Source organism: Arabidopsis lyrata, assembly GCF_000004255.2.
Source record: "Arabidopsis lyrata subsp. lyrata unplaced genomic scaffold ARALYscaffold_5, whole genome shotgun sequence".
NCBI classification, from domain to species: Eukaryota; Viridiplantae; Streptophyta; class Magnoliopsida; order Brassicales; family Brassicaceae; genus Arabidopsis; species Arabidopsis lyrata.
Window position 1 is genome coordinate 2,338,512 of NW_003302551.1, and position 15,931 is coordinate 2,354,442.

Below are 15,931 nucleotides of genomic sequence, written 5' to 3' on the forward strand. Positions count from 1 at the left end.
AAATTAAGAAATGTAATATAAACTAATTTAGTTAATTTATTAAATAAGGGCTCATACGAGAAATAAATTATTTCAAAACAATAATCTTACGTGATATCAGTAAACAAAAAGTTTTTAAATAAATTGTAGAGAGGACAGGGAGGTAAATAAATAAAGGTCAAATATAATTTCAAAAAAAAAGAATTAAAGTTGTCAAAATTGTAATTTAAAATTAAATTAGGTAAATAAAATCAGTCCCCACAAACACATAAAAAAACTCCATTAAAGACCAATATAAGAGAGAGTACATGAGAGTCCAAACTTCATTCAATTCAAGTCTCAGTTCCAAGAATAAAAACAAAGATTTTGTATATTCATTTAAAGAGATGAAGTCAATCTTAGCCAACACTTCTCTCGATTCTTCATTCTCTCTCTCAAAACGTTACTTCAATTGGAAGAAGAAGAAAGTTCAAGAAGACGACGACGAGGAAGAGGAAGAAGAAGAAGACGATTACAACAAAAACGAAGAGAAAATCTTGACCCGTTTCAATTTCTCCTCTGACCCGACCCGACCGGATCAATTCAATACTCAACACATAATGAAGAAAAAAAAGAAAAAGACTATCGAAAAGATCCGTTACGCTCTCGGGTTCTCTAACTCGGGTCTGGGTTTCCGGGTCGTGGGTACTTTATTCGGTAACCGTCGTGGACACGTGTACTTTGCCGTTCAAGATGACCCGACCCGTTTACCCGCGGTGTTGATCCAGTTACCAACTCCAACGAGCGTTCTCGTCCGTGAGATGGCTTCGGGGCTAGTGAGAATCGCGCTCGAAACGGCGGCGTATAAGACGGATTCGAAGAAGAAGCTTTTAGAAGAGTCCACGTGGAGAACGTATTGTAACGGTAAAAAATGTGGTTACGCGGCGAGGAAAGAGTGTGGAGAAGCGGAGTGGAAGGTGTTGAAGGCGGTTGGGCCCATAACAATGGGTGCTGGAGTTTTACCGGCGGCGACGACGGTGGATGAAGAAGGGAATGGAGCGGTTGGGTCCGAAAAAGGTGAGCTCATGTATATGAGAGCCCGGTTCGAGCGGGTTATCGGGTCGAGAGATTCGGAGGCGTTTTATATGATGAATCCTGATGTGTCAAGTGGTGGACCTGAGCTTAGTGTGTATTTTCTAAGGGTTTAAGTGGAAAATGATAAGATTAGTATATGATTAAGAAGGTATTATTTGACCATTTTAAGAATGTGTTTTGATTTTGGGATTTTGTCTAAATGATGTTCAACGTGTAATATTGGAATTATCTTAATGATGTTCCAAAAGATTAGTGATCAAAAAGTGAATGCTTTATTTAGAAGCAATGTATTATGATGAATCCATATTTCTTTAACTTTATCTTTGTGATAATATTGGAATTATTATCTTAATGCAATTATGCAAATGTGGTTTACTTTTTAACTGTTACTCTTCTTTGAGTTAGCATTTTAGAGGATGGCGGAACTCTATTGAATTCTCATGCATAATGATAAAATCGTTAAATAAATTTTATGAAATTAGAATAGCCAACAGGCGAAAGTGTTAGTATATGCTTAAACTCATTGATTGGAAAAAAAAAATGTAATAGGATCGGCGTTTGGTATAACTTAATTAACGAAAATGTATAGAAGCTCGAACTTTCATTAATGACTCCCACAAACGAAGTTTAGAGACCTCATCTATGTCAGCATGCAACACCAAACTTACTCTCGAGTCGAGAGTCTCCACCATCAAGCCCCGTGTAAATAACAGTACAAGACACTATGATACTAGTCGTAGTAAACAACCTAAAAAAAAAGTTTCTTGCTTATTTGGATTCACCCCTAAAACCTTATTTAAAAGAAAAACTCACCCCGAAGGATCAACAATCGAACTTGTACCAATGATTGTTGATTTTTTTTGTCCCAGATGCAATCTCCTTGTTTGCAATCTCGGCAGAGTAACTCCCATGGATCACATTCCTGATCTTGTCAATACCAAATTCCCCACGGATGGTTGCATACTCGCAGTCTGATGGTCTTGTGGGTCCAATCATCTCTCTCACTGTCTCCACAACATTCTCCCCCTCCCATATCATTGCAACAACAGGCCCGGACGACACAATGTAATCAACCAGACGCCCGAATACGTGCTCGCCAGACAGCTCCTCGTAGTGCTTCAACACTCATCATCTTCATGCCTGTACATCCCCACTCAGTTGACTCAATCAAATCACTCAAGCAAGTTTGGAATCAATTATACCCTTCAAAGTGAAACGCTTCTCTTCAAACCTTCTGATAATTTCAGGCATCTGAAACATATATGTAATCTTTGTCAAGCAAAGCAAAGAACAACGCAAAATAACCGAAACACATGAGGACCAATGGGAAACGTACTAGTCGCCTCTGGACACCGTCGGGTTTGATCATGACGAAAGTTTTCTCCATTTTGGATGCTTTCCTTCTTCTTCTTTTTTTCCGGCATTTTCTTTGATTAGGAGGAGGCGGCCAATTGTTGGTCTTTCTGATTTTTTATATCTCCTCCTCTCTCTCGTCTTGTCTCACCTTGGCAAGAAGCACGTTCACCCTCCCGCTTAATACGACTTGTAAATATAGATTCACTAAGAAGAGAGATCAAAAACTTACTTAGACGACCAAATTAACTACTTAGATTTATTTTATTTAAGTGAAAATTAACAACGAAATTAAAGAGACCAAAAGTCAATATCACACTTGAGAAAACGGAAACAAATCATTCACCAAATCATATATGGAAAAGGAAAAAGAAAAACGAAACGAAACACAAAGCCAGGTTTTTTTTTAAAAAACTAGGGTTTTGGATCTTCTGTTTTTGAATCAGCCCCAAAAGTCCAAGCGTTCTCCTTGCGAATCGCTTCTTCTTCTTCAGGTGTGAAATCATTCTCAATGTTAAAGATTGTTGAATGAAATATAGAAGAGTCGATGAATGTGTTCCCTTTATTTATAGAACCCAAAGAGTCGGTCGATTGTATTTTCCTTTTCGCAATTAGAATTGGGTTTCCTATTTTCACAAGGAAATAAGGAAAATAAACGCAAATCCTAATTTAACAAGGGTTTAATGAAAGATATATTTCTAGAAACTTTTTTAGCAATTGGTAAAAAACAATACTCCTGTTTTTTATTTATTTTTGAATGAATGTAAAATTTATTCAACCAAAAAAACGTTTTTACAATGAATGCAATCTTTAATCGAAAGTTATTTTGAAAGGAATTAAAAGGAATAATAGAATGTTAGTCTCTGGACTCAAACCTGTTTGTTTCTTATTTAAGCAGAGAAAAAAGTGTTTTATAAACGTGGAAATTTTGTATTTTCGATGCAAATTATTTAAAGTATTTTTTTTTCTATAGAGACAATCTAACAAGTTTATTGTATAAAATTCTATCAAATCTTCCAGTGTTGCTGCTCTCTAACAAAGCGCTCTGCACAAGTTCCTGCAACATCCTCACACATTCTTTAATTCAATTCACAAATTCTATTTTTTTAAGAAAAGAATGATGACAAAACTTAGAGAAGAAATCTATTTTTTGCCTAGACTTCACGGTGAGATAGAAACTTTCCCAGGCTATATAGCTTGGTTATTCTCCACTCCATCAAAATTGTTTTAATTTTTTTATTTGTGTCAATGGTTGTATTTGGAACTTTTTTGTACTTTGTAAACTTCTGATGATATAATAGATTTGATTTGCCAAAAAAAAAAAACTTTCCAAGGATGTGAATGGTTACTCTCATATCTTCAACCTCTCAGAAAAATACAAAACAGTACTTCAAATTCATTCTCAAGAGACTATGAGATGACTTTTTTTTTTTTTTTTTTCCTGAATACTAGGAGGTTCTGAGGCAAAATCCATAATCTCTCTAAACCCGAAACCACAATAGATGACTTATTATGTCCAAGACAAATTAGTCTCCGTGTTTGCTTGTCCTTTATGCATACTTCGTTAGCATCAAACTAATCCTTTACTCCTCGAATACAATGGGATTTTACACCTGGCGAATCTTTAACTCTACCTCCTCTTATTACCCTAACATAGCATGAGGCAAACAAACAAAGATCAGCCCCACAAACAAGTGTACTTCGCCGTACAAGATGACCTGACCCGTTTATCCGCGGTGTTGATCCAGTTACCAACTCCAACGAGCGTGTCGGTGAGATGGCTTCGGGGCTAGTGAGAATCGCGCTCGAAATGGCGGCATTTAAGACGGATTCGAAGAAGAAGCGTCCACGTGGAGAACGTATTGTAACGGTAAAAAATGTGGTTATGCGGCGAGGAAAGAGTGTCGAGAAGCGGAGTGGAAGGTGTTGAAGGCGGTTGGGCCCATAAGAATGGGTGTTGGAGGTTTACCGGTGGCAACGACGGTGGATGAAGAAGGGAATGGAGCGGTTGGGTCCGGAAAAGGTGAGCTCATGTATATGAGAGCCCGGTTCGAGCGGGTTATCGGGTCGAGAGACTTGGAGGCGTTTTATATCATGAATCCTGATGTGTCAAGTGGTGGACCTAAGCATAGTGTGTATTTTCTAAGGGTTTAAGGGGACAAAAAATTAAGATTAGTAGTAATATGATTAAGAAGGTAATATTTGATCGTTTTAAAAATGTGTTTCGATTTTGGCCTTTTGTTTAAATGATGTTCAACGTGTAATATTGGAATTATCTTTAACGATGTTCCAAAAGATTAGTGATCAAAAAGTGAAATTGTTATCTAGAAGCAATGTATTATATGATGAATCCTTTTTTTGTTGATGTCTTGAAGCTGTGATGTTTGCTTTGTTTCATTGACGAATAGAGGCGGCGGTTTGGTCTAGGTGGCTTCGTTATCATGTGGGAGATGTTCATGTAGCTTGCGATAGGGATGGTGGCTGGAGGCCGCTTTTCTGGCTGCCTGTAGATGCTCCTGTGCCGCCAGGTGTGTGACTAAGTCTACTACAACCATCCTGTTTTTGTGTTAGTCTTCAGAGAAGATGTAGACGCCCTATCTTGAGGTTTGAGGATGGGTCTAATAAGGTTGGGATTGCTCGTGACAACAACGATGAGGATTCAAGTTTTTTGGAGCTGAAGAAATCACCGAGCTTTGCGGTTTGGAATCGGTGTTTTTTACTGGGACTCTACTCGTTGGGTTTTCGCTTGTGCTTCCTTGTTGTTTTTGTTGTGTTGTGTTGTAGTTTTGTTTTTTTCTTTAGCTTTCGGTCTTTTCTGGCTATTTGTATATTTATGTAATTTTTGTCAAAAACTTGCGAAAATGGTATAAATACGTAATATTGATACCAAAAAAATACTTAAAATGTGTTTTTTTTCCGTCATACATAACATGTGTTACTAATACTATTTTTAGTAGAAAATAAAATGTAAAAAGTATATTAGTTTTATTGTTTTAAAAATATTATATGCCCCAGTATTAATGTTTGAACTTTGAAGGGTTTTGTAGCCGATTTGAACCCTACGACCGGTATAAACGTCGATGATGACCCGACGGCTGGGTATAAAGCCGATAAACTTTTTCAGACTTATTTGCTATATTTAAGTTGAATGACCTGTGTTACTATTGGGAGAACCGGAGATCGACCGAGATCGACGGTTGAGATGATCGCCCAAGATTATGGAAATCATGAAGGATCTAGAAGTTATCTTATCTTAAGTTTAGGAAGTTTAACATTATCTCTAAATATATTATTTACAATTTATATTTATCTTAGATTAGGAAATCTCATCTCTATATAAGAGAATGTATTTTGTACAATAATTCTCATGAGAGTCTATTATAATTCTTTCTAAACACTTTTGTGTTCTTTACTCTCATCAATTTATCCTAATAGTATGCACTGAAGTGTAAACAAGTTTATTTTTTTCTTGAATATAATTTAACATTAAATTCAAAAAAATAAATACAACTTTAAGAATCTTTCTAAATACAATTTCATAATTGTCAAAAAAAATCAAAGCAAATTCTAAGAGATTGAAAGTAAACCAAAAGATAAAATTCAGTTAGTGTTTGAGATTATTCACCACAGAATTATGCCTCACGGAAGGTCCCGAAGGTGGTACAAGTACTCTTTTTGAAAATAAATGGAACACACGACCTTTGAATCTAAAACCCCCAATGATCTCTTCTTGTCTTGATCTTGTTTGAACTAGTGTCGTTTCAGAAAGCTTAATCGGTCCGATCATCCTTGCCGTGGCGTTGTATGAACCAAAAACCAAGAGGAAAACAATATAAAGAGTCATAAACATGGTTTTATGAGAAAGATTCATATAATGTTCGGAGAAAGAAGAAGAATAAGGAGGAGACATTAATTTAGCTACTAGCTAGGGTTTTTATAAATTTTGGATTTTAAGAAGGCGGTTTAAGTTTTGAGATGTATATATATGCGTATATATAAACCTATATATATATATATATTTATGTGCATGATTTATGTATCATGTATGAAAGTATGCACATTCTTGTATGAGTAAATTGGTCAAACAAGAAAAGCAAAAGAAAAATAGAGAAGTGAAGCGCAAGTAATGGAATTTTAGTATTTTGTGATAATATTTAAGGTCAACGATACTACGATAGTGAATAAAAAAACAACAAATGAATATTTATTAAACTTGAAATGCCGCGTTGGACTTTACGTGGGACGATGGTGTACGTGTGAATGTGTGATTATCACGAGTTGTCTGTCAAAATTTAATCATCAAACATTATTATTATTATATTGTAAAATTTAATTTAATTATCAATTATATGTGTAATATCCAAATTTTTGTAAGAGAATCACGTTGTTATATGTAGACTTTGTATATTATATACACATTATAATGTGTGAACAAACGAACAATACGTGATTTTTTAGTCCAAAGTTAGGTGCCAATGACTATCAAATCATTTGCGTCTTCGATTTTGAAAGAAAAGTAAATTCTATTTTCCTTTCTTAATTTCTTGTATACAAGCTTTGTAATCATCTCTTGAGAAAGGCTTACGTAAATAGTTTTAAGTTAATCACCATAGGCCACAAACTGTTACAAGTTTTTTTTTAAGATATTATTTCCGTTATTAGGGGTCACCGGTCACCAAACAATTAATTTATCATATTAATTAAATTATTCACCTGCAAATTATTTGTGGCACCTAATATTTAAATTATTTATCAGCACATAATTTTGTTCTGTTATAACAACTAACATTTCGTCCAACAAAAGTGCTTTTTCATAGGTTAGTGTACATAATTGTATTAGTATACATTAATACGAGTATATATATGACAGGTGACAACTTTCACGTAGTAGACGAAAATGTCAAACTTTGCACACGCATGATACGTTGGATATTGATCGTCGACTCGAGACAGATATTCGTCTGGACCACTAGATTACGAGATTTTAATATGTTTGCATAATTCTAGGCAATAGCATATGATTTCTTCAGAATTATTCTAGAAAATTAAAGTGGTCTATACTTATACTCCAGCTCCATTTTTAAAAGTGCCAATAATCTATTTGAAACGTGTAATGCTTTTGACCATTTATTAAGATTTGTGTTGGTTCAAGTGGACAATTTTTTTAGTTTATTTACTCAAGATTTATAACAAAAATATACATATTTTAAAATTGTGTTAATCAATCATGATACAACCATAATACTCAACAATAATAAAGTGCATGAATGCAATGGTAAGGACTTCTTTTCAGAGATGATACAATTTTTTTAGTTTATTCATTGAAGATTTATAACACAATATACATATTTAAAATTTGAACCATAATATTCAACAATAATCAAATGCATGAATGCAATGGCAAGGACTTCTTTTCAGTTGATTTTCTCCAGATTTATATAACCAAAAATATACACATTACAAAATGAGTAATTTGCTGTATATAATTAATTTACCGAAAAAATACAGTGAAATTTTCGTATATAAAAGGTTTTTTATTTTATTACGCATGATTTTTTCTAAAGAGTGTGTCAAAGAATAAAATAACATAAAATATTTCAAAATCAAGTATAAAAATCTACACTATTTTGAAAAATCACAAACGAATATGAATAAGAATATTTACCAAAATAGCATCCAGCGATTTTGCATTAAAAAAAAAAAAACCATGCTCATTTAGTGGTGGTATCATTATTAAAAATGTGTTAATCAATCATGATATCTCTATATTAGCAAAAGAGAAGTACACATGAGAAAATGGGCTGCCTATAGCGTTATACCTATACTATAGCGTTTCAATTCCTATCCACCTGTACTTTCGACCTCTGCCCAATTCACCCTATACTTGTTTTAAACTTCATAATTCCACCTAAACTATTAAATTCTCCATAATTAACCAAAATCAAGAATTTTCTATAATTGCGATTAAAAATCGTTCAAATTGCAGTAAAAAATCTGTGTTTATATTAATCTGAAGTTGACCCGACAAAACAAATGAACACGAGTCAAACCCTTATGGTGAAAGAAGTCTTCGAAGTTGGTCGGATCTGACTCGGGTTGGCCTACAGTAAACGCGATTTGAACGATTTTTAATCGCAATTATAGAGAATTCTTGATTTTGGTTAATTATGGAGAATTTAATAGTTTAGGTGGAATTAGGAAGTTTAAAATAAGTATAGGGTGAATTAGACAGAAGTCGAAAGTACAGGTGGATAGGAATTGAAACGCTATAGTATAGGTGTAACGCTATAGACAGCTCTGAGAAAATTGACCTTCAGTTTTTCGTAGTAATTACTTCAAATGCCATTTTGAGGAAATTAGTACTAATTATTTCATTAAGGGTAGATTAGGGTTAAATTAGTCAAAGAGAAACGGGTTGGTGCAATTAAATTGACCCATATGCATATGCACTCGGATCTTATAATTTCCATATAATCTAAAAATCTCATTAAACAATTTTTTTTTATAACTTTAATTCAAAAACGATTACTCTAACCTAATATATTTACATTAACTATTTTGATACTATATATTGTTAAGATTTCTCCTCTCACCTTTGTTTAATCCTACTTTTATAAACATTTAAACCATTCCATAATCAATATATTAATTAAAATTTTAAAATTTCTTTCACACATACTATGATTTAAATTATTAAAAACAGACATAAATTACTCAATCGATGAATAAAAAATAAGTATATCAAAACAACGGACCTAATATCGTTATTCGACTATACTATATCAATCTGCTATGTTACATATGATACTCCAAAACAACCAAACTAAAACAGATTTGACACTCCTAAATAAATTGTTATATTTAAAAAAAAATGTTTAAAAAATATACGCATCACACCATTATGTCCTAAGCTAAATTAGTGTATTATGGATATCAAGACGGGAAAATAACGGATACGGAACAAAAACGGATAATTCGGGTAATAATAAAATTTATACAAACTATTTTAGATAACGAGACAAAATCGGCAAATTATAGTAGTTAAATTTAATTTCCAGCTCTGAATAATTTGGGTATGGGTCGACTTTGCCTCCGCCTCGTGGAAAAATATCATAAAATCCGATATAGTTAGCCTACAGCTTTATGCCCTAAATTTTTCAAGGTCCCTTCTCTCCGCCGGCTGATAGCCCCATCGACAGTAAACGATGTACTAGACCAACGAAATAACGTCGGTGTGGTGGGACGTGAACAGCTCTCCGGTTCCAAATGGGTATGATGCTGGTCTGGTCGGTCCGTGTATCAAAAAGATGTTGGTGGATTTAGGCCATATTGGTCCAGTCACCATCACTGCCACTGGCGACTTTAGAGGTACCCCTGAAAGACGTCCTGCGAGCTCTCTCTTCCTCTGGAATCATTATTAAAAACGTCGGCAACGATTAGTTAAATCTTCTTCTCTCTTTTCTATAATTGTATTACAAGTTAGGGTTTTTGCTATTGAGTTATATCTTTCTATAATTGTAGTACAAGTTAGGGTTTTGCTATATTGAGTTGCTTCATTTTTCTTGAACAGGTCCCAAATTAAGACCTTTTTACGTACTTTCTATCTTGGACAATAGATAATCCAGCTCCGGCTACAGTAATGATCATTGCCCATTACCAAGATTTAACTTACATGGATCGCAGTCTCCAATCGTTAAAGAAGGAAGGGTACACCTTTGTCAAGGTATATGCTCACCCTATTGCCACTTGCACTGTTTCAGGCCCTTTAGGGTTATACTGGGGAAAGGTACTTTCAGGGTCTTTGGATAATAAACCGGAGGCAAGAAGACAGTTTCTCCTGGAGAAGTGCAGTGAAACGAGTGAAACAAAGGATGAATCTGCCTGTTTTTTTTGCTTACTATGCCATTTTTCCGGCAAAAGCGCTGAAAGTTTCACTGCTCATCTCTCTAGTGAAGAACATGCACAGGAAGTAAGCATCCTCTCTTCTTATATCAATATATTTTGTCTACTATCAAATAATTGGATAAATGAATGATCATTTCTAAGTGGTTTGAATTAAAAAATTAACTGTGCATTTAAGTGTAGACATGTCATTCTCACGAGTAGAAGCAGTTGCACATATTGAATTAGTTAACACACTTTTCCATCTCAAAATGGTAAAATTTTAGATTCATCTTTTATTCATCCAATCCAAGTGTATAATTCATTACATTGGTCCATTTGATTCAACAGCCTCTTGTCGATACCTAATTTGACCCCATGTTATCCTTTGCCCACTGGTCTCAAGCAGGAGTTAGCTAATGTTTCTGTGGGTTTACCCAAAGGCATGAAGATGATTGGAGGCCGAGCTGTTCAGGCTTCTCTTGATTCTCATCGAAAGAATGTTGGAGATACAATCCAAGTCCCACATCGGAAGTTTGATGGGACAATCAATAATATATAAAGGGTTAGGGCCAATCCACTAATTGCCAATTGGTTTTTAGTTGGAAGCCCATAATTAGCCCAAATTTAACATGGTATCAAAGCCCAAAGTTCAAATTCTGGTGGACCTAGAAAAGTGGATACGGACATACCTCAAACCCGAGTAATGGGGGCCCGAGAAAGGGGCTTATTATCGGTCCGAGTGAGGGATCGAGGAGGTGTGTTAAGATCCATGTGGTCCTTGGATTGAAGAGGAGATTGTTGGAGATACAATCCAAGTCCCACATCGGAAGTTTGATGGGACAATCAATAATATATAAAGGGTTAGGGCCAATCCACTAATTGCCAATTGGTTTTTAGTTAGAAGCCCATAATTAGCCCAAATTTAACAAAGAATGCTACTTATTCCATTGTGAAAGAGCGACCAAAGTCTTTAAAGTTGATGCTAAGAATTAAAATGAAGAAAAAGATGAAGAAGACGAAGAAGAAGTTGAAGAAGAGGAGTACCAAATGAGCACACAGAGACCACGAAGGAGAAGAGAAGGAGAAGAGGAGTACGTACGTACGTGTCCCATGGGATGTTTAATGTTTTGTTCTACTTGTAGCGGTTGGGTTATAATATTGCAAGAACATAAATATATAAACTGCTAAACTATATTGAGCATCTACATTTATATTATAAAAGAATTGAGTGAAATTACAATATTGATAATTCATTACTTCAAAACCAAGCATGAAAATAAATGCAAAATAGAGCCTTGATAAATTTCCATGGTTAGGGTACATTGGCTAACAATGGAGGAACAAAGCTTGATCCTTTAAGAGTCTGCTCAAATATGTGACCCACTTTCAGCAATTTCTCCTAAAACCAATCAACAAATCATCATTTGAAGCTTAATCTAATCTTTAGAATAAGCGAAGAGTTTATATAACAAACCTCATCAAACGCTGCACCGATCATTTGAAGACCAACAGGAAGACCCGAGGGACCGCCTTCGACTAATCCACACGGTAATACCATAGCAGGAAGCCCTGCAAGATTCACATTGACCTGCAACAAACCTCATATGATACAAACTATTTGTTTCGTGTAACGACGATTATAGAGAGAATGAAACTAAGAAACATTTATACCGTCATAATGTCTCCAGCATACATTGCCAGTGGATCATCTTTCTTTTCACCAATCTTGTATGCAGCAGATGGAGCTGCCGGAGAAATAAGAATATCGTTCTGTTCTAACGCTGCTTTGAAGTCTTTTCGAATTAGTGTTCTCACCTATATGACAAACAAAAGAAAAGTATATATATTTATCGATCATAAATATCTAGTGACTGCATTTGAAGATGCGGCTTACCTGTTGAGCTCGCTTGTAGTAAGCATCGTAGTAACCCGCAGAGAGTGCATATGTCCCCATTAAAATTCTCATTTTCACCTTAGGAAATCAAAATTCTCTCTGATCATAATCAAACACTTGTTGATTAAATCAGATGGAGTAATTTCTGAAATCATACCTCTCCTCCAAATCCTTCTCCACGGGAACATTCATACAGCTTATTGAGTTCTTCAGCCATAACTTGATTTCCATATCTTCATTTCCAATACAAGAAACAATATCATTTTATACATGCCTGATGCAATCATATTGTGAGTCAAGTCGTAATACCGAGATTACCTGACACCATCATAACGTGATAAATTCGAAGATGACTCCGATGAGGCAATAACGTAGTAAGCTGGCAGTCCAAGAGAGAATGAAGGAAGGGAGACCTGTAAATTTTGGCAACAAATCTCAGAAACTTAAAGAACAAACAAAACGAAAAAGAAAAACCGAGACAAAGGAATTAATGAAAAAAACCTCTGTCAATACACAACCCAATGCTTCTAAGTGAGACGCAGCTTCCTGAGTAGCAGATCTCACTCCAGAATCAACACCGTCTTCGAGTGTCTCGCGAATTATACCAACTTTCACTCCATTCAATGGTTTAGACTCAAAATGATCCATAGATAGAAACTGAGATTGGAACTCAGGCACATCCTGAACAAAGAAAATATGTTTCTGTTGCAAAGAAAAGATCTTTCGCTCATTACAATGCAGGAAACCAACTACAACAAGAGACCTTACTTGTTTGCTACTTGTGGAGTCAAACCTATCATACCCAGAAATAGCATGAAGAAGCATCCCAGCATCAGCAACCGTAGACCCAAAACACCCAATCACATCCAACGAAGACGCATAAGCCATAAGTCCAAACCTAGAAACACGCCCATAAGTCGGCTTAAGACCAACAACACCACAGAACGAAGCTGGCTGTCTCACACTTCCGCCAGTATCACTACCAAGCGACACCATACACTGTCTTGCTGCAACAGCTGCTGCTGATCCTCCCGATGAACCTCCCGGTACACGACTCAAATCCCACGGATTCACAGTTACCTTTAAACCAAAACCAAACCCCAAGATTCAATCCCTAAACCATCACAAGCTCCCCAATAAGACCATCTTCATCTATCCAAACATAAAGGCTCCAACTTTATTAACATTCCTGAATCATTCAATCCTAAACCATCACAAGCTTAGCTTCCCCAATAACACCATCTCCATCTATCCAAACATAAAGGCTCCAACTTTATTAACATTGCTGAATCATTCAATCCTAAACCATCACAAGCTTCCCTAACAACACCATATTCATCTATCTAAACATAAAGGCTCCAACTTTGTAAACAATCATCACAAGATTCATAAGACAAACCTGAAAAGCAGAAGCTTCAGTGGTACTTCCCATTCCAAATTCATCCATATTAGTCTTACCAACAACAATCCCACCCAACTCTTTAATCTTCCTAACCGCTGTAGCATCGAACGGAGGACGATAATGCTCCAAGATTCTCGAGGCGGCGGTAGAAGGCATACCTTGAGTACAAATATTATCCTTAACGCCGATCAAAACTCCGGCGAGAGGACCCAATTCTTCACCTTTAGCGATTCGTTGATCAATCTCTTGAGCATCTTTGAGAACATTCTCCGATACGTGAAGGAAGCATTTGAGCTGAGGTTCAGTGAGACGGATACGAGAAAGGTAAGATTTTGCGATTTCGACAGCTGTGGTTTCGCCGGAGAGAAGAGAACGACGAGTGGTGAGAATCTGAGATTGTGGAGGAGAGATAACGGAGGTCGTCGAAGAAGCTGCAGATACAATGGTTTTGGAGTTTCGAAATCGGCGGAGAGGGAGGAGAGATAGAGAACGCGGCGGTTGCAATGTCGATAACATTGCTTCACACAAATCAAAGTTTTGATTTTGAATCACTGAATCATCAAATTGGGGAGATACTGAGGTTAAAATTGAAATTGGGTACTCGAGTTATAAGTTAAAGAAGGAAGAATTCTCCGGTGTAACGCCGGAGAAAATGTTTCGGCGGCGGCTGTTTGAGGAAGGAGAATAAGACTTTTTTCAGTGTTTACTAATCTGTTCAAAAAATGGAGAGAGGATTTATTAGTGGGCCGAAGTTAAATGGGTATATAGTTTAAAGCCCAATAAAAGTTTTTTTTAATCGTTAAAGCCCAATAAAAGTTAAGGTTGCGAGATGGTGTACAAGTAGAACAAGTGTGTTATGAGTTAAGAATCTTTGATATATACCGGCTGCGATTTTGGGATGTTGTTCGTTTAACAATCGAGTCGCTGCGACTAATCATTATTTAAAAAGTCATATCGCTAATTTTTTTTGCGATTAAAAATATCAGTCGCAAGTCGTAGCGATTCTGCGACTGCTAAACGAACAACTTTCAGTCAAAGAACAGCACCATATTCTTTGCTATGCTCTTGATCGAACTACCCAATCAATGTTATTCGTATGACGTAAAAATTGAAAATTATTTTAAAATATGACGAAATTATGTCAAAATTTATCATCATTGGTTAATTGTACTTTCCTTTGTTGACATGTTTTTAGACATGTAGTATTAGTCATTAGACATGTTTTAAGGATGTGACACTAAACAAAAGAGCTCGATATAATAATTTGCAAATGGGGTAAATAAACAAAATCAATCAAATCAAGACGATAAAGTGTCAAAAACTTGTACGGAAATTAATAATTACATTAGCTATATACTATAAATTACTTATATAAGAAAAAAAAAAAGTGAAAAAAGAGCCAAGAAATAAGGACTGCAGGAACATTCAACTCTTGGCCAGAAGGTTGAGTTAATAAATTGTTCAAGAAAACCAAACTCATTACTAACTTTACTATTTAATCCGTACGGCTCATTGTAACTTGCAAGAATCATTTATTAAATATCATCATTGTTTTCAATTCCAAGAACATCTCATTGGATTCATTTAACTGATTAAAAGGAAAATATAAGTCTCTTTTTAATTTTGATTCACAAGTTTGTGGATAAGATAGTAAGAAAATATGAAAAGAATAAAAGATACTCTCTCCGTTTCACAAAGAATGTTGTTTTAAGATTTTATTTTTGTTTCACAAAGAGTGTCGTTTTAGGTTTTGAATGCAAAATTTAATGATTTTTATGTTTTATGACTATTAGTATTCTGCATATTGTTTTATTATTGGGCAAATTATGTTTAGATATATAGTTAATGATGTTTTTGTTTAGAAAAAATAAAAAATTTAATGTTTTCTTAATCTGTGTGCAAAACTCTAAAATGACACTCTTTGTGAAACAGAAGGAGTTTATATATGCTTATAATTAAACAGAGGGAGTAAGAAACTAAAAATGAAAATATTTATATATTAAATTTTTAGAAGGATATTTAACTCAATATAATTAAGAAATTTTGAAGAAAAGCTTATAATTATTCTGTTATTCCTATTTAACGTAGAGAAAAAGAGAGTTTTGGAGAATTGATTTTCTTAGTATCTCTATACTATTAAAAGAGAAGTACAAATGAAAATGGGTCGGGTTAAAATCAGAAAATTGACCCGAAATTATGAAATCGGATCTTTGAAATTTTTTTGGAATATAAATTCGAATTAATAATGAAAAATCGAAATAAAATAAAATATTTATGGAAATCAAATAAAATCTAATTGTACTTATGGTAACTAATAATAAAAGCATATTCCAAACAATAATATA

General features: G+C 34.9%; 3 protein-coding genes, 1 long non-coding RNA gene and 1 pseudogene across 4 annotated transcripts; 2 read left to right on the top strand and 3 right to left on the bottom strand.

The window, feature by feature from the left end:
• Positions 1–255: 255 nt before the first annotated feature.
• LOC9312990 (protein MIZU-KUSSEI 1) lies at positions 256–1,382 on the top strand. The gene has a single exon (XM_002875220.2). It carries the CDS (start codon positions 288–290, stop codon positions 1,164–1,166), a length of 879 nt encoding a protein of 292 aa, XP_002875266.2. The 5' UTR covers positions 256–287; the 3' UTR covers positions 1,167–1,382.
• Positions 1,383–1,637: 255 nt separating this feature from the next.
• Positions 1,638–2,945, bottom strand: LOC9311335. The gene is made up of 2 exons (XR_002331585.1): positions 2,390–2,945; positions 1,638–2,304 (listed from the first exon to the last, which is right to left on the bottom strand). It is a non-coding gene; the product is annotated as an uncharacterized LOC9311335 (long non-coding RNA).
• Positions 2,946–4,047: 1,102 nt separating this feature from the next.
• LOC9312991 lies at positions 4,048–5,301 on the top strand (annotated as a pseudogene).
• Positions 5,302–5,904: 603 nt separating this feature from the next.
• Positions 5,905–6,411, bottom strand: LOC9311336 (protein IDA-LIKE 1). The gene has a single exon (XM_002876877.2). The coding sequence runs from the start codon at positions 6,314–6,316 to the stop codon at positions 6,011–6,013; it is 306 nt and encodes a 101-aa protein (XP_002876923.2). The 5' UTR covers positions 6,317–6,411; the 3' UTR covers positions 5,905–6,010.
• A 5,052-nt stretch (positions 6,412–11,463) lies between these two features.
• On the bottom strand, positions 11,464–14,276 carry LOC9311337 (glutamyl-tRNA(Gln) amidotransferase subunit A, chloroplastic/mitochondrial). Its single transcript, XM_021025822.1, has 9 exons — positions 13,584–14,276; positions 12,953–13,264; positions 12,686–12,865; positions 12,503–12,597; positions 12,342–12,417; positions 12,185–12,262; positions 11,962–12,105; positions 11,765–11,878; positions 11,464–11,689 (listed from the first exon to the last, which is right to left on the bottom strand). The coding sequence occupies exons 1-9, from the start codon at positions 14,100–14,102 to the stop codon at positions 11,603–11,605; spliced, it is 1,605 nt and encodes a 534-aa protein (XP_020881481.1). The 5' UTR covers positions 14,103–14,276; the 3' UTR covers positions 11,464–11,602.
• Between the last annotated feature and the right edge of the window lie 1,655 nt (positions 14,277–15,931).